Here is a 23,055-nt window from a genome sequence, read left to right as displayed (position 1 = left end):
AATGTTCTTTTTTGTTTATAGCGCAAAAAATAAAAACCGCAGAGGTGATCAAATACCACCAAAAGAAAACTCTGACCGCGCAATTGTCAGTTAAAGCAACACCGTATTGCAAAAAGTGCTCTGGTCAGGAAGGGGGTAAATTCTTCCATGGCTGAAGTGGTTAATAAGGAGCACTAACCACAATTTATATGACTTTAATCCATAAGTAGTTATCTTTACTGGAATCAAATCAACAAATATCTAATTTCTAGTCTCTATGTATTACTGCACTTTGCACATCACCATTGTTCTACACTGTCCTAGCCCAGGAGGCTCTTTTCAGTGGCACCAGAAGTCCAAGATTCACCAAGTGCTTTGGTTTGCTCATTTGCTTGGAAATAGCAACTGGTAGTGTTGCAGGACAACCAAGTCCGTGATAAAACGTATATTTCCAGGGAAAAAGCACTGCAAGACTGGGAGTGAAAATTATTATTTCCCAACACAATGTGCTGCTGTGCCAGATATGACGACAGGGACATTTCTAGGAACAGCATGATGTTGAGCTGGGAATGGGAGCAATGATATATAGAAAGGAAATTATATCTGCAGTTCCAAGTGCCGTAGGAGCATGGGAATACTTCAAAAAGATGAAAAGTAATATTTACATTTGCCCAACTGAGGCAAGATGTAGGTTACATTGGGTATCCACATGAATAATAGATTTCTTGCAATAACAGAAACTTTCAGTAAACCAAAAAAAATTTAAAAATATTTCACGTGAATAATAAAGAGGGAAGGGTGGCTGTGTCCTGTACTGTACTCCTTAAATCAGATCTTCATTTTTATATGCAAAAAAAACATTAAAACAATACAAACAAATTATTATTAGTATCTAGTATTGCAAAATACATAGTACAGATTGTTTTATACTGATGCCAGAGGCATGGACTGAAGCCACCTTGACCAAGCAGCATCAAACTTGCTTATGGAATTCCTTAGGGAGTATGTTTTTCAAACAAAATAGTTCTATAAGATCTAAAATCCAAATCAGATACAGTCAGCATATAGGGAGAGGTCCACTTAAGAGCAATCTGTGTCTATGGGCAACAAAAAGTGCGCGCCTTATAGTGTTACCAATAGAAGAGGTATAAGTAGACATGTCACAGTACCCCAGTAGACATATAAGTGGTTCGACAGAAATGTTAATATCCAAAAGCCCATTTAAAGTACCAATCACCTCTGCCCAATATCTTTGGAGTTTCAGGCACCGCCACAAAACGTCTATTAGCGTACCTGTGTTACCACATCTAGCACAGGCTGGCTCAGATCTCAGTCCAATTGCATACAGAAATTGAGGAGTTCTATAGACCCTATGGTGGATAAAAATCTGGGTCAGGCTGTGTGATGGAGAAAGAGACACCCGGGGCGAGGACCGGAGAATACCGTGCCAGACCTCCTCAAGGATAGGACCAATGTCTTTTTCCCATCCAGCCCTAGAGCGAATGGGAAAGTTCAGTAAGAACCTATCTAACAATACCCTATATGTAGCAGAGGTGAGACCCTTTGTTGACCTTGCTTGTACTATCTTGTCAAAAATAGAGATGGGGGAAAGAATATCCTAGCAGAAAAAAATTGGGCATGTAGAGCATGTCTTAGTTGAACGAACTGATAAAACCAACTGATAAAACCAATTAGATTGTAGACAGAACTCTCCCCTGACCTCTTCAAAGGATTTAAAGAGGGAGTCCCGCGAAAAAAAAAAAAAAATTTTAAAAGTCAGCATCTACAAATACTGCAGCTGCTGACTTTTAAAATATGTACACTTACCTGTCACAGGGTCCAGCGATGTCGGCACCCGAGGCCGAACCGTTCCTCAGTCCTCAGATGCTGCCGCCGCCATCTTCGGTATGGGAATCAGGTAATGAAGCTTTGCAGCTTCACTTCCCGGTTCCCTACTGCGCATGCGCGAGTTGCGCAGCTCAATCTGAATGGTCCGTGCTGTCTCTGGGACCCTTATGTGTCCCAGCAGACAGCGCGGTGGGACAGGAAGAGGCATAGACTCCCGTGGGAGTCTATGCCCAGAAGTGGGTGCAAATACTTGCCTTAGGCAGGTATCTGCACCCCCCTCCCCCCTGAAAGGTGCCAAATGTGACACCTGAGGGGGGGAGGGGGGAAGGTTCCGATAAGTGGAGGTTCAATTTTTGTGTGGGGGATCTCCTTAAGCTCTTGAAGCAAGAGGTCTTTTGTGAGGTCCTGAGGTTAAGATAAATAAGGAAGTCGGTCTTACTAATAAAAGCTGTAGCTTTTTGGCACGTTAATGACCATGTCCGGGCACTGAAGTGCAATCTCTTTTGGGTGCACAAGGAAGGAAGGAAGGAAGGAAGGGATTGTGCTGCTTGAAGTGGAAAGCTGCCACCACCTTAGGAATAAAAAGAGGGTCTTGGGCATTCTACTTCGTCATTGTGAAGAATGAGGAACAGCTCCTTACAAGAAAGAGCCGCCAACTCAGAGACAGAAGTCCACCTTGCAGAAGATGTCAGGATTCTGTCTGCTCCAGTTTTAGTAAATCCTCCCTGATGTCTTTGTGCTATATCCCAAACATGTATCCACTGCATTTTTTTTTCAAAACATTTACTTCAGCATCTCAGGAAAAACTGGTAAAAGGTATCAAAAAAAAAAAAAAAAAAAAGGGATGAAGGCCACCCACAAACTACTTACTGAGTGACTGAAAGCAGCATTGATATATCAAGATTATATATGAAAACATCTTTACCAGACAAAGAAAATGCTGTCAGAAATTGCAGAGATTTAATTCGTAAGGCAAAATACCGTGCTTTTAATTTGCATGCAATGCTGCAGCTTTTGGAGTTTGTTCTTGTGAAGTGACCATTCCATGGTATTACCCTTTCAGGCCAAACCAGTTTCAATTAATTCTTACATTCTGCCATTATCTACCGTTTTGCATAAAAGATGAATAACTATTATGTAAGGCTTATGTAAAAAAAAGGAAAAATGTTATAACCTCCATGAAAAAACAAAACAAAAACGAAACGCTAGTGGATAATCAGTTTAGTGCCAGGGCGTTTTTTTTTTTTTTTTCCCTTTCAAATATGTGTTGGCACCACACCTTATACCTTTCACAGTCTAACCCAACATAGCCTACTTTTTTTTTTTTTTTTTTTTTTTTTAGGAGATGCAGAGCTTTAATTACAACTTACACATTTGATTTTATGCACATGAAATGTATTCTGTCTTTGTAAAGTTTTAGATTGTAAAGTTTTAGATTAAAATCAGGACATCAAATCGGGTTTGCACAGTTAAGAATGGCAATGACATTTCACAGGTTTGTGAACTCAAAAAAAAAAAAAAAAAAAAAAATTGTGCACACCTCTATGAGTGTTTGATTGCTCGGCTGCTATAATTTATATTTGCATTTGTTGCATTAAACAGTCATTTTCAGGATTTGGGTAGTACTGGTGTTAGTAAATAAAGAACACTATTGCAGTGACCTATGGCAAAAAGGGTAAATACTTGGATTTTAAATACCCCTCCAGTGATCACACAGGTACACTCATATGAAAAAATATATACAAAACTTTATTTCTAACAGTAAAATGTTTAAAAACACACATCAAATGCCATAGCTTGCATACTGATACCAACAATCGTTGTCCTTTTTACCATATATTATAAGGATGATACCCTCCACTGGCACATGTTAGTAGTTGAAAACTATTGCAGTGATCTGTTGCTGTATGCGGATCACGCTTTTTAAAGAGGGCTGCCAGTGCTGATGATGCCAAAGATTCAATAAAAATATATATATATATATATATATATATATATATATATATATATATATATATATATATATATATATATATATATATATATATATATATATATATATATATATATATATATATACACACACACACACAAATTACATGTTCTCATTAAGCTACCTTCTGGTGTAGTATCTGCCACTTTTGTAAATCCGGGGGTTGTACTTTTAAAAATCTTCACTCTTCCTCCTCCCACAACCACTTCTGGTCCAAGTAAACACACTAGTGCAGCCAAGCCACGTAAGGTTACTGCCACCAGCAAATCACTAGTGTCACGCAAACCCAAGAGAACCTAATAAAAAAAAAAAAAACAAACAGTAATTAACCAATTTTGTCCACAGACATTAGAGGGAGAGAAAAGTAAGCTGAATAAAACCATGCAAATACTTTTTCCCTCCACACAGAGATGAATAAACATGCACACATGTACTGCTCCAGGATGCATATTATAAGAAGAGAAAGGTATGCACACCCAGAAAATCATATATGACAAAGGTTTTGTAAAGCTATATGGGTTACACACAGAGAACCTGCTACAGGCTCTGGTTTCACTGAAACTTCAGACTGAACTTTCTAGTAAGGCATCAGTCACTGCAATGAGCCAAGCCAACACAGTACACTCTGCCCACCCCTCTGTTCCCCACTGTACTTACATTCAGGGTGCCCAAGCAGTCAGTGCCCACGCAGCTGTTTCAGATATTTGAAATCCCTCTTTTCTCTGGTCTCTGTACAGTGCATCCAGGATAGCTCAGAGTGATGGCGATTAATCAGCGCTGTCACAGAGCATCCCTCTGATCCGTCCTGGAAGCGCTGCACAGAGAAGAGGGAGATGAGTGGGGATTTCAAATCCCTGGACCACTTGACCAGCTGCATAGGCACTGACAGCTCAGCATCCCTGGAGGTAAGTACAGTGGGGGATCAGGAGGGTGGCCAGGGTGTAGTGTGTTAGTTAACCTTTACATTTTTTCTGCAAGGGACAGAAAGTATTCAGACCCCCTTAAATGTTTCACTCTTTGTTATATTGCAGCCATTTGTTAAAATCATTTAAGTTCATTTTTTAATTTTTCCTCAATGTACACACAGCACCCCATATTGACAGAAAAACACAGAATTGTTGACATTTTTGCAGATTTTAAAAAAAAGAAAAAGTGAAATGTCACATGGTCCTAAGTATTCAGACCCTTTGCTGTGACACTCATATATTTAACTCAGGTGCTGTCCATTTCTTCTGATCATCCTTCATTTGAGTCCAGCTGTGTTTGATTATACTGATTGGACTTGATTAGGAAAGCCACACACCTGTCAATATAAGACCTTACAGCTCACAGTGCATGTCAGAGCAAATGAGAATCATGAGGTCAAAGGAACTGCCTGAAGAGTTCAGAGACAGAATTGTGGCAAGGCACAGATCTGGCCAAGGTTACAAAAAAAAAAATTCTGTTGCACGTAAGGTTCCTAAGAGCACAGTGGCCTCCATAATCCTTAAATGGAAGACGTTTGGGATGACCAGAACCCTTCCTAGAGCTGGCCGTCTGGTCAAACTGAGCTGTCGGGGGAGAAGAGCCTTGGTGAGAGAGGTAGAGAAGAACCCAAAGATCATTGTAGCTGAGCTCCAGAGATGCAGTCGGGAGATGGGAGAAAGTTGTAGAAAGTCAACCATCACTGCAGCCCTCAACCAGTCAGAGCTCTATGGCAGAGTGGCCCGACAGAAGCCTCTCCTCAGTGCAAGACACATGAAAGCCTGAATGGAGTTTGCTAAAAAAAAAACACCTGAAGGACTCCAAGATGGTGAGAAATAAGATTCTCTGGTCTGATGAGCCCAGGATAGAACTTTTTGGCCTTAATTCTAAGCGGTATGTGTGGAGAAAACCAGGCACTGCTCATCACCTGTCCAATACAGTCCCAACAGTGAAGCATGGTGGTGGCAGCATCATGCTGTGGGGGCGTTTTTCAGCTGCAGGGACAGGACGACTGGTTGCAATCGAGGCAAAGATGAATGCGGCCAAGTACAGTGATATCCTGGAGGAAAACCTTCTCCAGAGTGCTCAGGACCTCAGACTGGGCCGAAGGTTTACCTTCCAACAAGACAATGACCCTAAGCACACAGCTAAAATAACAAAGGAGTGGCTTCACAACAACTCCGTGACTGTTCCTGAATGGCCCAGCCAGAGCCCTGACTTAAACCCAATTGTGCATCTCTGGAGAGACCTAAAAATGGCTGTCCCCCAACATTTACCATCCAACCTGACAGAACTGGAGAGGATCTGCAAGGAGGAATGGCAGAGGATCCCCAAATCCAGGTGTGAAAAACTTGTTGCATCTTTCCCAAAAAGACTCATGGCTGTATTAGATCAAAAGGGTGCTTCTACTAAATACTGAGCAAAGGGTCTGAATACTTAGGACCATGTGATATTTCAGTTTTTCTTTTTTAATAAATCTGCAAAAATGTCAACAATTCTGTGTTTTTCTGTCAATATGGCGTGCTGTGTGTACATTAATGAGAAAAAAAAAAATGAACTTAAATAATAAATTTAAGGGGGTCTGAATACTTTCTGTCCCAAATATTATATATATATATATATATATATATATATATATATATATATATACACACACACACACACACACACACACACATATACATACATACATACACATATACACTAACTTTAATGGCGTCTTAGTCTGTAGGGTTCAATATTGAGTTGGCCCACCCTTTGCAGCTATAACAGCTTCAACTCTTCTGGGAAGGTTGCCCACAAGGTTTAGGAGTGTGTGTATGGGAATGTTTGACCATTCTTCCAGAAGCGCATTTGTGAGGTCAGGCACTGATGTTGGACAGGAAGGCCTGGCTCGCAGTCTCCAATCTAATTTGTCCCAAATGTGTTCTATCAGGTTCAGGTCAGGACTGTGCAGGCCAGACAAGTTCCTCCACCCCAAACTCACTCATCCATGTCTTTATGGACCTTGCTTTTTATGCACTGGTTAAAATCATTTGGTGCAGGGGGGATTACGGTGTGGGGTTGTTTTTCAGGGGTTGGGCTTGGCTCCTTAGTTCCAGTGAAGGGAACTCTTAAGGCGTCAGCATAACAAGACATTTTGGACAATTTAATGTTCTGAACATTGTAGGGACAGTTTGGGGATGGCCTCTTCCCGTTCCAACAGGACTGCACACTATTGCACAAAGCAACGTCGATAGACATGGATGAGCGAGTTTGGGGTGGAAGAACTTGACTGGCCTGCACAGAGTCCTGACCTCAACCTGATAGAACACCTTTGAGATGAATTAGAGTGGAGACTGCGAGCCAGGCCTTATCGTCCACATCAGTGCCTGACATAGAAGAATGGTCAAACATTCCCATAGACACCCTCCTAAACTTTGTGGACAGCCTTCTCAGAAGAGTTGAATCTGTTATTGCTACAAAGGGTGGGCCAACTCAATATTGACTTGGATGCCATTAATGTTCATGTAAAAGTAGGTGTTACAATACTTTTGACAATATAGTGTATGTTAATAATGGAAGCATTTATGTGCAAAACATTTTTTATGAAAAAATGATCTTACTTGTGGAAGAATAATATCTTTTAGTTCTTTTAAAGTGAAAAGTTCTCCATAAGCATCAATATGGGTCAGTAACACCACTCGAACATGTTCTTCATGAACTTCAAACATTTTCATCAACACTGGGATTACTCTGGTCTGGAAGAGAGGTGGGGACAGGAGACAATCTTCACGGTTTCTCCCCATAATATCTGTATTAAAATGCGAGACAAATCAATTGGAATAATGAAGTTGTGTTATTGAAATAAAACTTGCACTAATTTATCAGTTGCGAGGCGGAAGTCTGCTTTAAATAGCATTTTGGTATGCTGGCATTCGGTTTACAAGAGATAGAAAGAAAAAGAACATGGTTCATAATGCAGCAGCTGTAGTTTTGCATACATTTTATGTAAGCGTGAGCTGTTTTTTGCTCATCTGTTCCTATTCTTTCCTATATCTGAATTATGATTGAATTAGCAAGGAACAGGCAGACACAAAGAGGGGAGGAAGAGTCACTCCTTGGACACAAGTCAAAGTCAGTTAGAGCTAATTAACTCTTTAAAAACAGGCTTACTTTAACAGAGCAGCCAAGAACTGACAGATATATTAAAAAAAAAAAAAAAAAAAAAAAAAAAAACTATTTTCAGTCTCAAGGCAACCCTATCCAAGGCTTGGTTCGCGTTACTGTGGGCTGCGGAATGCACACAAAATTGTGCTCATTCCGGACACACAAATGCTCTGCTCTGTAGGGGTGCCCTTAATGCTTAATAGTACACCACACATTGGCGTGGGGCGTTTTTGGTGCGTCGCCGTTTTTTTTTTTTTTTTTTTTTTAAGGGTCGGGGACTTTTTTCCCCCCTGCATTCCTGCAGATAGGGCAGCCCACTGAAATGAATGGGCTGCCCTACATGCAGCACGTAGCCACACAGATGTGAACCAAGGACTTCTTCGCATGTGAGGCTGGGGAGGTAAAAACATGCAGTTGAGCTTTTATCACCACTAACTGCTCCCCCTTTAGCTGGGGGAGTACATATGAAGGGCCATGGCTTAAAGTATACCTCCTGGTAAATCGGGTTGCACTGCAACCACCCCACAACTGCGTGCCTTTCACGTGCTTGCAGTGTGACGATGTTGCATTTTCAGGGTTAAAACAGGTGGTGAGATATTGCCTCTCCACTGTCTGCCAAAGAGGTGCGCGTCTTCACTGGTCTCACGTTTCAATTCGATTCAGATTATCCGGTCAACAATTCGATTCAATTCTGCGATGCATCACGATTACTGCCCATGGTTTACATCAAAAAATTCTAAGGAGAAATGCTCAACAAGCCAGTCATCACTGGAAGCCCCACTGCAAGGAATACGTTTTAAAATTTCCCAGGTGGTCTGCTATAAGAATACATAAAATGGGCATATGAGTGGATTTGGATTCTTAAAATCATACTAAAGTCTTTTTTATTTTTCTTAAAAATAACAAACATGTTATACTTACATGCTCTGTGCAGTGGTTTTACACAGAGCAGCCCAGATCCTCTTCTTCTCAACCACCTGCAAATCCTGCTAAATTTGAAAGTCTGTTCATAAAGATTAAAATTACCTCTTTTTGGTCTCAGAAGATGGGGCAGGAAGCTCTTTACTGCCATAGACTCAGCAAATACAAATGGATTTAGCAACAGAGGGATCAGTCTGGAGGAGATGAGCTCTTCTGGCAAAGTTGACACTCTGTCCAAAAGAAACCTATACAAGATCAAATCAAATACTGCAGGTTTTAATTGCATTTACGTGCACCTATGTAAAATATAAAAAAAATAAAACCAACACTGATTTAAGTAAGACAAAATAAAAAACTGTGCAGTTTTAAGTAAAACTCTTCCACTGGGATTACGTCACAAATGCATTACACACTGTAAATTTGCAGCCTTACCCAAAGCTGGTCTTCCTACAGACTCAAAATCTCTTCTCCGTCTCCTCTGAATTACTCTTTACATTTTGCTCATACCCCCAAATCAGGCATTTCTTGAATCACCCGAAAAATAGATCCACTATACGTTGCCTTTTCTCCCTCTTTGAAAAGTTATGTTTAACAAAAACTCCTCAATGCCACTTCATCTCCAGCATATACAATATATTAATTAGGGATTTTTTTTGATGAATCATAAAGCTTTGCTAAAACGTGACCACGCAGGAACAGAATTATAATGCATTTGCTAGATAGGATATAACTCCTGTTCTACTTCACAGGATTTATCCACAAACATCAGAACGATGCTGGAGGTGCGGTTCTGTGGATCTTGCGCTACTACACTTTTGGTGGAGTTGCCCCAGCCTACATAAGTACTGGACTTAATCTACAATCACATCTTAGGACCTTGATTCTCCCTGTCCCAAGACCTGCATGTGAATTCGACAGTTATGGGCCACTCTTTCTATAAATTTCTTGCAATACACATGGTTAATACGGCATGTACTGTATGTGTATACCGAGTGTTTGGAAAACACAACTTGTCCCAATGCTCAAAGACTGGTTCTTAAGATTGGACAGAGTGGCTGCAATGGAGCTGATTTCGACTTCCCAAGAAAGCCTAATAACGTATCATAAAACTAGTCTTTGTTGGCTCTACTTCAAAACTACCTTGTGTATTCTGATATTGTGTCTACTGAACATACCTACGGAGCTCAGGGGTAGCTTATCAAAATCTGGAAGCCCCCCATTAAAAAAGGGGGCCTCCAGATCATAGACCATCCTCCACAAACTGAATGCTTATATATAGTACCCCTACTCATTCCCCCCAAAAATATTGAAAGTAAATAAAAAACAAGACAGATTTGGACAAGTTCTTTAATCCCTTCCCGACCAGCTGCCACAGTTGTACTGAGGCAGGTTGGCTCCCCTGGGTGAAATGACTTTACCTTACGTCACTTCCCCTTTTGACCACTAGGGGGCGCACGCCACCAATGCGAGTGCCCGGCGGGCGCAATGACCACCAGGAACCCGCGATCGCTCGTGACAGATGCGAGAACCGGGATCTCTCAGGGGAGAGGAAAGAGATTGTGTGTTCATAATGAGTATGAACACTGATCTCTCTACTCCTAGTCAGTCCCATACCTCTCCCAGTTAGAACACACCTAGGGAACACAGTTAACCCCTTGATCGCCCCCTAGTGTTAACCCCTTCCCTGCCAGTGACATTTGCACAGTAATCAGTGCATTTTTATAGCAGTGATCACTGTATAATTGTCACTGGTTCCAAAAATGTGCTATAACAGTGTCTGATGTGTCCGCCATCGCTGATTACCATAACTAATAATAATATTATTATTATTATTATTATTATTATTATTAATGCCCTAAATCTATCCCCCATTTTGTAGAAGCTATAACTTTTGTGCAAACCAATCAATATACGTTTATTGTGATTTTTTTACCAAAAATATGTAGAAGAATACATATCGACCTAAACTGAGGAAAAAATTTGTTTAAAAAAAAAAAAAAAATTGGGATATTTATTATAGCAAAAAGTAAGATAGTGTTTTTTTCTAAATTGTCACTCTTCTTTTGTTTATAGCGCAAAAAATAAAAAACCCGTAGAGGTGATCAAATACCAGCAAAAGAAAGCTCTATTTGTGGGGGGAAAAAAAAAAAGTCGTAAATTTTGTTTGGGTACAGCGTCGCACAACCGCGCAATTGTCAGCTAAAGCGATGCAGTGCCGTATTGCAAAAAATGGCCTGGTCATTGAGCAGCCAAATCTTCCAGGGGCTGTAGTGATTATATAAAAAAAAAAAAAAACACCACCACCACCACCACACACACACACACACACACCTTGACAATCGCTGAATGAAAGAACCACTTTCCCTTTGCCACTAAGTAAACAAAAGGGTGGGGCCACCCGGTGATGTCACCATGTGACCCTGCCCCCAAGACAGCACTCTGAGATCCCATCCATGGCGTTATAAGGGGAAGAGTCACCCAGGGATATCACTGGGTGGTTCCGCCACCTGTGACAACACGTCGCCTTTGAGACAGACATCATAGGGCTGGGTCACCCGTTTTTCGTGTGGGTCGGCAACTGCCGTTCATCTCGATTGATGAGGATTTATACCAGGGGACATATGCATTTATTTTTATTCATTTATTTTTTTTTTTTTAAATAAAAATAAAGACACCGTCTTGTGTTTTTGTTTACTTTTGGCTTTTTTTGGAAGAGTCCCCGCTGTCAGAAAAACAAAGACACAGCTAGAAGGATCCCGGTATCCACATTGATAGTGTTAATATGGGAATCTGTGAGTTTTTTTCCCCATTCAACCTGCTGGCTGAACGGAAAAAAAAAAAAACTAAAACTCAATATATACTCTGCTTAAGAATTGGTAAGCTGCAAAATATTACATTTTTGTTTTTGGCTTTAATACCGCTTCAATGAAAAATACCATTGAAATAGCATAGAAGTAGACCGAAACCTTCTACCCATGTACTCACTTGAAAAATTCATTCTTCTCCTCTTCACTTTTTACAGTTAAACTTTCCAAGAAGTTGACAATTTCCAGAAAATCATTCCTATTTAAAAACATTAGAAGTGGGGGAGGAGGGAATGAAAAAAACATTTACACACACACACATATATTTTAAATATACACTGTATATACAGTACTGCGCAGACGTTTTAAGAAATGCTGTAAAGCAAGAATGCTTTAAAAAAAAAAATATATATATATATATATATATATATATATATATATATATATATATATATATATATATATATATATATATATATATATATATATATATATTTATATTCTAATTGTTTATTTTATCAATTTACAAAATGCAAAGTGAGCGAACAAAAGGAAAAATCAAAATCAATATTTGGTGCGACTACCCTTTGGCTTCAAAGCAACATCAGTTCTTACCCATGCACACTTTTTACACTTGCACAAAGTCAGATTTTGTAGGATTTAAGTCAGGTGTGTGATTAACCAATTATACCAAGCAGGTGTTAATGATCATCAGATTCATAAGTACCTTGAAACACGGTCATTAACTGACACGGAAAAAGCTGTGTAGGAGGCCTAAAACTGGGTAAGGAACAGCCAAACTCTGCTACTAAGGTGATGTTGTGGAAGATAGTTTTATGTCACAAGTCATGTACCATGGCAAGACTGAGCACAGCAACAAGACACAAGGTAGTTATACTGCACCAGCAATGTCTCTCCCAGGCAAAGATTTCAATGCAGACTGGGGTTCCAAGATGTGCTGTTCAAGCGTTTTTAAAGACGCACAAAGAAACAAGCAACGATGAGGACCACAGACGCAGTGGTCCGCCAAGGAAACCTAATGCAGCAAATGAAAGACACATCATGCTTATGTCCCTTCAACACCAGAAGATGGCCGACAGTGCCATCAGCACAGAATTGGCGGAAACCAGTGGGATCCAGGCACATCCATCTACTGTATGGAAAAGTCTGGTCAAAAAGTGGTCTTCATGGAAGAATTGTGGTCAAAAAGAAATACCTTCAATGTGGAAACGAGGCTAAGTGATTCAACCCTGCATGCAAACACAGGAACCGGGGTGCAGAAAAATGGCAGCAGGTGCTCTGGAGTGAGGAGTTAAAATTTGAAATATTTGGCTGTAGCAATACAGGCAGATACTTCTCCATCATGCCATACCATCAGGGAGGTGTGTGATTGGCCCCAAAATGTATCCTGCAGCTGGACAACAAACCCAAACATACAGCCAATGTCATTAAGAACTACTTTTACAGTAAAGAAGAGCAAAAAGTCCTGGGAGTGATTGGTTTGGCCCCCACAGGTCCTGATTTCAACATCATGAAGTCCGTTTGGGATTACATGAAGAGACAGAAGGATCTTAGGCAGCCTACATCCACAAATGATCTGTGGTTAGTTCTCCGAGGGGTTTGGAACAGCCTATCTGCCGAGTTCTTTCAAAAACTGTGTGCAAGTGTACCTAGAATAAATAATGCTGTTTTGAAGACAACAGGTGATCACACCAAATATTGATTTGGATTTCTCCTCTGATCATTTAACTTTCCATTTTGCTGATAAAAATAATACCACCACCTATATCTGAAAGCATTCTCGATTACAGTATTTTTTTCACACCTGCCTAAGGCCCCTTTCACACGGGACGGATCCGTGTTGATCCGCCCCGTGTTTATCCGCTGCTCAGCGGGGATCGCTCCGTTTTCCCCAGCTGAGCAGGCAGATGACAGGGCGGGACCCGCACACTGTGCAGGGACCGCCCTGTCAGATCTCCGCTCTCCCCTATGGGGGATCGGAGGAACACGGACCGTCTGTCCGTGTTCATCCGATCCGCTCTGCAGACGGATAGAAAAATAGGATTTTCTTCCGTCCGCAGAATCGGACGAGAGCGGAGCCGGACAACATCGGGTGTTAGCGGATGTACATCCGCTGACACCCGCTATCCCATAGGGATGCATGTATGTCCGTATTTCATCCGAAAACGGATGGATGAAATACGGACATACGGTCCGCATGTGTGAAAGGGGCCTAAAACTGTTACACAGTAGCATGCACACGTGTGTGTTATACACACACTGTGTATACAGACATACACACTACAACATACATAATCAGAAGATGACATTGGTAATAACATTCCATTATACTGACATACCGTGCCATACAAATATAACGATATTTGCATGTTCATTCAACAAAAGAACAAAGCTAAATAAATAAGGTAATAACTGATAGTGTTGGATTGATTATATCTTAACAATAAAATGTCAGAAATCATCGTTTTTTACTTGTAATTAAAGTACTCAGGCATAAAATAATACTTACCTGATGTAGCTATTTTAGTCCAGTTCAGACAACTATCTAATGCATAGACAGGCAGTTTTAAATCGAACATGGTGATAGCTAGGGAAGGTGGGTAGAAATTGATTATCCTGTATGATCTCTCTTGTTTTTTGTTAGTTTAGTCAATATTAAAAAAAAGGTGTCTGAAAAGGAGCACCCATACACCCCCCCCCCCCTCCTCCATATGCACACACGCTTACTTTCTTAGAAAACTGTACCCTCAGATGAACTTGGGGATTAATAAACCTGTCGGGCAAGTAAGTACAGCAGGTCATTTGATGCGCACGCCCGATCTACCCCATCCTCTAAAGTTCTGCAGCCCACCTCATAATTAAGAGTAAGGAAGCAAAATTAAATATATTCAACCAATTTCTTTGACTTTCTAAACCTGAAAAAAGCTCCATATTCTTGATTTGTTAAGTAGTAGGTGCCTTGTTTTTAAAATGATCACATGATGTTTAACTATTTCATGCCTGCACAAAATAAACATTCGTATTTCTGACAAGATGTAGTTTTTTGGGTTTTTTTGGGCTGTGTCTTAAAAAGTGAGTCTCGGGATCATGATGTCACTAAGCAGGTATGACAGCAGCCAATCATGTGATCACTGTAACAGCTAGTCAGCGCTGACAGTAAAGCAGCTTTTTGTAAATAAAACTACTTTGTAAGTACTCCCCCCCATTCTTTCTGCCAGAACAGTATTAACTGTGGCAAAAAAAAAAAAAAAAATGGACAAAAACAGGTCTTCATTGTTCTGGCCATGACTGGAAAGTGTAAAAAAAATAAAAAAAAATAAAAATGAACCACACCTCATCTTTGCACGGTAGCAAATAATGCCTCCCTCTTCTAAAAGCAACAGTGGCTTGCCAGTTGGACTGCCTAAAACAAAGAACCAGACACCCATGTCTGCACAGCTTGCAAGCATTGATCATGAAAAAGAATGAAATGGACAGGAAATATGTATGACATGAGCAAACCAAACAGCCTAGCTCAACATAAAACTTGAAAAAGCGGGTCAATTCAATGTTAGAGGATGTCGAGATATATCAACTGTTCTGGCAGTCAACATGAGAGACTTGGTGAAGGACGATTTCCCTTCATTTAAAAAGGCATGTATACATTGAAAAGTCAATTAAAATAAATGCCGTAGTCCCACACAAATATCCGCTTTAGGCAGTAACTTGCGTACCTAAAATAGTCATGGGTGAGTAAAGTTGACAGAGCAGGCCGGAGCTCTGGTTCAGGGTTCAAAAGACAGTTCTTAACCGTGTTCTTAAAGCTGGAGAGAACATCAGCTAAAAATAAATAAATATTATTATTATTATTATTAATAATAATAATCCAATTTGTTAGGCAATGTTGCCACCAAAACGTTAGTCATTAATTTATGACATTTTTAGGTTACCTACTTTGATCTTTCACATGTGTCAGAAGATTTTCCACCAGTCGTCCAAATAAGAAAGCATCTCGAGCATGGCTTAATGACACTGGCACAACTCCAAACTCGGCAGACTGGAGAGAAACACAACACTGCATTAGGTTAAATAAAAGAAAACTATTTGATAAAAAGTATTAATTTAATATCCTAAACTCTGTGCAGATTTATGGGATAGCGATAAATGGCAGGATCAAAAAAATAAATAAAATAAATAAATAAAAAAATCTTGATTTAGAAACTGAAATCTGCAGCATTGCTTAAATAGTACTTAAACATACAGCAATACCCCCTTTTTTTGTAGTTTCCCTTTAAAGTAAACATCTACTACTATCGCAAAACATGACCCAAAAACACAAGGTGGTTTACATGCAATTAAAGTGGGAATAAGGCTCGGTTCACACTGGTGCGATGCGGGAACCAGCAATGCAGTTCACACAAGCCAACAGGTTAACAAGGTTGGCTCCAAGGGGCTACAGAGCTGCCTGAAGCAAGCATCAGACGAGGCATGAACAAACACAAGTTTGACGGGCACTGATGAGGCAGCATTGATGGGCACTGATGAGTTGGCACTGATGAGGTGGCAATATGTAGAATTGATAGGCACTGATAGGCGGCACTGACAGGCGGCTGTGATGGGCACTGACAGGCGGTACGGATTGGCACCCTGCAGGTGTTACTGCTTGGTACTGTGATGGGCACCGATTGGCACTATGGTGGGCTCTGACAGACTTTATTATTGGGTCACTGCTGGTAGCTGATGGGCACATCTGAGGGGGCTGTGCTGATAATCAATGTGCTGATTATCAGCACAGACCCCCCCTCCCCCTCCTCTAACAGGGAGAGCCGCTGATCGTCTCTCCGTCAGCGCAAATCGAGGTATGACCTTTACCGGCATTTCCTGGTCCACGCGATGATCTGCTGTGATTGGTCACAGCTGATCACGTGGTAAGAAGCCTCTGACAGAGGCTCCTTACCACGATCAGAGATACACCACACTAGCAATCCCCGCCATGTTATCCTGCTGGACATCATATGACGCCCAGTCAGGAGAACAGAACCACTGCCCGACTGTCAATCTGCTATAGGCCAGGCGGTAAAGGAAAAAAAAAAAAAAAAAAAAAAAATTAAAAGACTGTTTTGCTGATTTTCAGACAGATCTGTAATATATTATATGCTGGCCATACAAAAACAATGTCTTCCTTCGAAAAAAATAAAATAAAAATTTTTTTTTTTATTTTTAAGAACGTTCGTTCGGTTTTCTACTCATTAGTGGAGGTCAAATCAACGTTCGTTTTCGACCACAGCGATGGGGAAAAAAAAAATAAAAAAATCGAAGGAGCAGAATAGAAAACTTCCTGGTCAAAGGAATTTTCAGACAGTGCATGTGGTTTTCGTTCAGAAATTCATTTTAAAACTGAATGTTAACCGGTTCAATACAGGGCATTTTCACCCCGTTCCTTCCCAGGCCAATTTTTAGTTTTCAGCGCTGTCGCACTTTAAACGACAATTGCGCGGTCGTGCGACGTTGTACCCAAAAAAAATTGACGTCCTTTTTTCCCCACAAATAGAGCTTTCTTTTGGTGGTATTTTATCACCTCTGCGTTTTTTATTTTTTGCGCTATAAACAAAAGAAGAGCGACAATTTTGAAAAAAAACACAATATTTTTTACTTTTTGCTATAATAAATATCCCAATTTTTTTTTAAAAAAACAAATTTTTTCCTCAGTTTCAGCCGATACGTATTCTACTACATATTTTTGGTAAAAAAAAACAAATCGCAATAAGCGTATATTGATTGGTTTGCGCAAAAGTTATAGCGTCTACAAAATACGGGATAGATTTATGGCATTTTTAGTAATAGCGGCGATCGCGATTTTTTTTCGTGACTGCGACATTATGGCAGACACATCGAACACTTTTGACACATTTTTCGGACCATTCACATATATCCCTTTCATGACTAAGCCTATTTTTGAAATTTGGTGTTTACAAGTTAAAATCCGTATTTTTTGCTAGAAAATTACTTAGAACCCCCAAACATTATATATATTTTTTTAGCAGAGAATCTAGAGAATAAAATGACGATTGTTGCAATATTTTTTATCACACGGTATTTGTGCAGCGGTGTTTTAAACGCAAATTTTTGGAAAAGTGACACTTTCATGAATTTTAAAAAATCCAAACAGTAAAGTTACCCCAATTTTTTTGTATAATGTGAAAGATGATGTTACGCCGAGTAAATAGATACCAAACATGTCACCCTTTATAATTGCACGCACTCGTGGAATGGCGACGAACTACGGTACCTTTGAATTTCCATAGGCGACGCTTTAAAAATGTTTTACGGTTACCAGGTTTGAGCTACAGAGGAGGTCTAGGGCTAGAATTATTGCTCTCGCTCTGACGATCGCGGCGATACCTCACATGTGTGGTTTGAACACCGTTTACATATGCGGGCGCGACTTCCGTATGCGTTTTCTTCGCTGCGCGAGCTCGCGGGGACAGGGGCACTTTAAAAAAATTTTTTTTTTTTTTTTAATTTATTTTATTTATTTTTGTACTTTATAAATTGTGTTTAAAATTTTTTTTTTTTTTTTTTACTTTTATTGCTGTCACAAGCAATGTAAACATCCCTTGTGACAGTAATATGTGGTGACAGGTACTCTTTATGGAGGGATGGGGGGTCTAAAAGACCCCCCATCCCTCCTTTACACTTCAAAGTATTCAGATCGCCGAAAACGGCGATTCTGAATACTGTGTACTTTTTTAAATTCGGCGCCATTGGCAGCCGAGTAAACGGGAAGTGACGTCATGACGTCGCTTCCGCATTTACAAGAAGGGTGGAACGAAGCCGCTCGCAGCTTCGTTCCAGTCCGCCCCCAGCCGCTGAAGGCAGCGGAACGGACACCGGACCTCCCGATCGGGAGGCCCGGTAACAGCGGCGGGAGGCGGGGGATGTCCCCTCCCGCTCCTCCGGTATAACAACCGAGCGGCTTTTAGCCGCATCGGTTGTTATACTCGGGTAGCCGATCGCCCGCTGAAAACAACGGTACCGGGATGATGCCTGCAGCTGCGGGCATCATCCCGGTATAACCCCGGAAAGCCGAGTACGCATATATGCGTTCGGTCGGCGGGAAGGGGTTAAACAGCGATCAATGCTATAAAATTGCATTGATTACTGTGTAAATGTGACAGGCAGTGAAGGAGTTAACCACTAGGGGGACACAAGGGGTTAAATATGTTTCCTAAGGGAGTGTTTCTAACTGTAGGGGGCGGGGACGTACAAGGGGAGGAGACCGATCAGTATTCCGCTGTACTGGGAACACAGATCGCTCTCCTCTGAACTGACAGGACGTGGATCTGTGTGTTTACACACACAGATCCACGGTCCGGCCCGGTTAACGGGCAATCGCGGGTGCCCGGGCACACGCACCGGGTCCCGAGCAACGCGGCAGGCGTGCGCGCGCGCGCCCCCTAGGCGGCCGGGTAGCCCAGGCCGTCATATGACGTCCACCCAGAATGGGAGATCCCATCTGTGGACGTCATATGTCTATGGCCGGGTATTGAAGTGGTTAAAAAGAACATTCTTTCATTCAGCGAATGTACAAAGATTTTTCGTATGAATATTCTTGTCTGAAAATCAATACATGTATGGCCAGCATAAGGCTCAGTTCACACCTATGCAGTTTGCTTTTGATCCATTTCTACAGTTGTTTTTGCTGTGCGTCTTGCATTTTTGCACACACAATTTTGTTGCGATTTGCGTTTTGCATATATGCTTTTTTTGGCCAATTTTTTGTTGCGCAGATTTTAAAAAAAACGCAAAATCGGCCTTTTTCCATTCCCCCACAGGTTTTTCTCACCCCTTTCCCTTCTCGTTTTTTGTGTGCTATATTGTATTATCTGTAGTATCTGTATTATAGATTGATTTTTTTTTATGTAAACCGATTTTCAGTCAGTAATGCTGCTTGTGTATATATTATTATTTTTTTTGTCTTGTATTGTGACTAGTGGTATGATATCATCTTTATGCAAAATTTTGTATGTGAAAAATATTTTTCAATAAAATCAGATTTAAAATTTTAAAAAACGCAAATCGCTGTAAAAACGCACTACATGCTTTACTGCAGCTTCTCCATTGAAGACTATTGAACCAAAAAAAAAGCACCGTTTTGCGTTGAATAAAGTCCCCGACCCTTTCCAAAAACGCAGCAGCTGAAAAAAGCATAGATGTGAACGTGTCCCATAGGAAACCATGGTAAATGAAGAAGTGTAGTGTGGTTCTGCAAAAAGCACCAAAAAAACAAAAATGCATAGGTGTGAACCAGGCCTAAGACGTTTAGTAGCAACAGCAGCATGCCTTTTTTTTGTATCACCTGTCATAATGGGGTTAAAAAAAAGAGCAGATAATCGCTACTATAAGGGGTTAATTTATACTGTGAAACAGGGAAGGTAATAATATATATATTACTTATATCATATATACAATAATAAATACACCCGAAAGTAGGATATATAGGCGTTTTAACTAGGAGTCAGACATGAAGCTATATGAAGGGTGGAAGGGAGATATAAATCTTTTATATTGAAGTAGTACTAAAAAGCTGAGACTTTTTTTTTTTTTCATGGATATTATCATTTTAAATATAATTCACAATACTTGTAAAAGTTTACTTGAAATGTAATTGTAATGCCGTATATCACCTCCAGTCTATCAGCCTCCACCTTCTCTGGGTTCAGTTGCTGATTTTCCCTGCACAGAGTTCTTAACCACTTCCGGACCGCCGCACGCCGATATACGTCCTCACTTGGAGGATGGATATCATGGTTATGGCACCAGCTAGCTGCCATAACCCCGGTATCATAATGTTCGTCCGGTACAAGATAAAAAGTGGTCTCTGTGGCTGATTCGTTGCAAGATCACTTTTAAAATCGGCGGCGGGAGAGGCGCCCCCCCTCCCGCCGCGATCCGGTGCCCTCCGCCGCCTACCGGAGCCGTAGGCAGCAGCGGAGGCAATCGGATCCTTCCTGTGGCTGTGCATGGAGACGAGTGAGGGGAAAATGGCCCCCACCAGTCTCCATGACACTGCAGGGCGGAAGCGACGTCAAAACGTCACTTCCGCCCACAGCTCTTAAAAGGGCAGGTTTTTTTTTTCCCCTTTTTTTAAATGACAATTTTTTATGTTATTTTATTTATTTTTTTGCATTTCAGTGTAAATATGAGATCTGAGGTCTTTTTGACCCCAGATCTCATATTTAAGAGGTCCTGTCATGCTTTTTTCTATTACAAGGGATGTTTACATCCCTTGTAATAGGAAAAAAGTGACTTTTTTTTTTTAAACAGTGCAAAAAAAAAAAAAAAAATATAAATAAAAAAAAAAAAAAGTAAAATAAATAAGAAAAAAAATACATACATTTTTAAATGCGCCCCGTCCCACCAAGCTTGCGCGCAGAAGCGAACGCATACATGAGTAGCGCCCGTATATGAAAACAGTGTTCAAACCACACATGTGAGGTATCGTTGGGATCGGTAGAGCGAGACCAATAATTCTAGCCCTAGACCTCCTCTAACACAAAACATGCAACCTGAAGAATTATTTAAATGTCGCCTATGGAGATTTTTAAGGGTAAAAGTTTGTCGCCATTTCATGAGCGGGTGCAATTTTGAAGCGTGACATGTTGGGTATCACTTTACTCGGTGTAACATTATCTTTCACAATAAAAAAAAAAAAAAAAAAAAAAAACTTTACTGTTATCTTATTTTTTAATCCAAAAAAGTGTATTTTTAATAAAAAAAAGTGCGCTTGTAAGACCGCTGCGCAAATACGGTGTGACAGAAAGTATTGCAACGACCGCCATTTTATTCTCTAGGGTGTTAGAAAAAATATATATATAATGTTTGGGGGTTCTAAGTAATTTTCTAGCAAAAAAAAAAAAAAATAATAATGTTTTTAACTTGTAAACACCACATCTTAAAAAGTGGCCCGGTCCTTAAGTGATTAAAGTGTTTTTTCGTTTTTTGTTTTTTTTTTTTTTTTTACACAACAAACTTGTTATACTTACCTACTCTGTGTGTTTGTTTTGCACAGAGCAGCCCTGATTCTCCTGTTCTGAGGGGATCCCCCACCGATACTTCTGGCTCCAGAGTGCCCCAATAGCAAGGTAAAAAAAACATCTGCCTATAAAACCACTCACTTCCTGCCCAGGGCCGTCTTAATAGGATCATGGGCCCCTGGGCAAAGTACCGTATTTATCGGCGTATAACACGCACCCCAAATTTAGGAGAGAATTTTAAGGAAAAAAACTTTTAGGAGGGAAGTTTGAGGAAAAGAAACTTACATTAAAAGTCCCATCAATGCAGCCTCATCAGTGTTCATCTGTAGCCTTGTTAGTGTCCATTGCAGCCTTGTCAGTGCAGCTTTGCCCCAGTGCAGCCTTGTCAGTGCAGCTTTGCCCCAGTGCAGCCTTGTCAGTGCAGCTTTGCCCCAGTGCAGCCTTGTCAGTGCAGCTTTGCCCCAGTGCAGCCTTGTCAGTGCAGCTTTGCCCCAGTGCAGCCTTGTCAGTGCAGCTTTGCCCCAGTGCAGCCTTGTCAGTGCAGCTTTGCCCCAGTGCAGCTTTGCCCCAGTGCAGCCTTGTCAGTGCAGCTTTGCCCCAGTGCAGTCTTGTCAGTGCAGCTTTGCCCCAGTGGTCAGTGCAGCCTTGCCCCCCGTGTCCATGCCTGCCGCCGCCGACATACACATAGCTGCATGTAGTTGTAGTTTTAAATATGGCGCCGCGGAGTTCGGAGGGACTCGGCGCCGGCGGAACTAAACGAACGCCGCCGAGATACACATAGTCGAGTGTACTCGGCTCTTTCCGGCGCCGCTCACAGTGACTGTGAGCGGCACCGGAAAGAGCCGAATACACTCGACTATGTGTATCTCGGCTCTGTGATTTCGGCGGCGCTCGTTCAGCTCCACCGAGTCCCTCCGAACTCCGCGGCGCCATATTTTAAAACTACTCGCTATGTGAATGTCGGCGGCGGCGATCGCCGCCAATAGCTCACAATTAGCGGGGATCGGCGTATAACACGCACCCACTATTTTCCCCTGATTTTAAGGGGAAAAAAGTGCGTGTTATACGCCGATAAATACGGTAATTCTCTGGGGCCCCTACAATGGAGACAGTGCAGGTAAACAGACATCAAGTAGGTAGGAGGCAGACAAGCGGAGCTTCCCCTTTTGGGTGGAGCTCTGCTTTAACTACATGAACAATCATTCTGTACAGCAAAAAAACAGTGGGAAAATACTACATACATAAAGTAACAAAGCTGTCCTGTGCATAATATATCTGCTAAATTGATGGCTCCCCAGCACTATGGCCCCTCTACATCCTGGATATCCCCCTAGCACTGTAACCATATACCATAAGATAC

At 41.1% G+C, this 23,055-nt stretch overlaps 1 protein-coding gene across 1 annotated transcript in view; it reads right to left on the bottom strand.

Moving 5' to 3' along the window:
* Positions 1-23,055, bottom strand: part of SCYL3 (SCY1 like pseudokinase 3) — a 126,043-nt gene that overhangs the window by 59,618 nt on the left and 43,370 nt on the right. The window contains exons 4-9 of the mRNA XM_073592827.1: positions 15,613-15,715; positions 15,393-15,498; positions 11,840-11,917; positions 8,960-9,099; positions 7,390-7,577; positions 3,945-4,116 (exon numbers count right to left, since the gene is read on the bottom strand). Of these exons, the coding sequence (XP_073448928.1) occupies positions 3,945-4,116; positions 7,390-7,577; positions 8,960-9,099; positions 11,840-11,917; positions 15,393-15,498; positions 15,613-15,715 (787 nt within the window). The remainder of the gene's footprint in view (positions 1-3,944; positions 4,117-7,389; positions 7,578-8,959; positions 9,100-11,839; positions 11,918-15,392; positions 15,499-15,612; positions 15,716-23,055) is intronic.

Source organism: Aquarana catesbeiana, linkage group LG07 (genome assembly GCF_042186555.1).
Source record: "Aquarana catesbeiana isolate 2022-GZ linkage group LG07, ASM4218655v1, whole genome shotgun sequence".
Lineage (NCBI taxonomy): Eukaryota > Metazoa > Chordata > Amphibia > Anura > Ranidae > Aquarana > Aquarana catesbeiana.
Note: the sequence above shows the minus strand (reverse complement) of the source record. Positions and strands in the feature narration are given on the sequence as shown.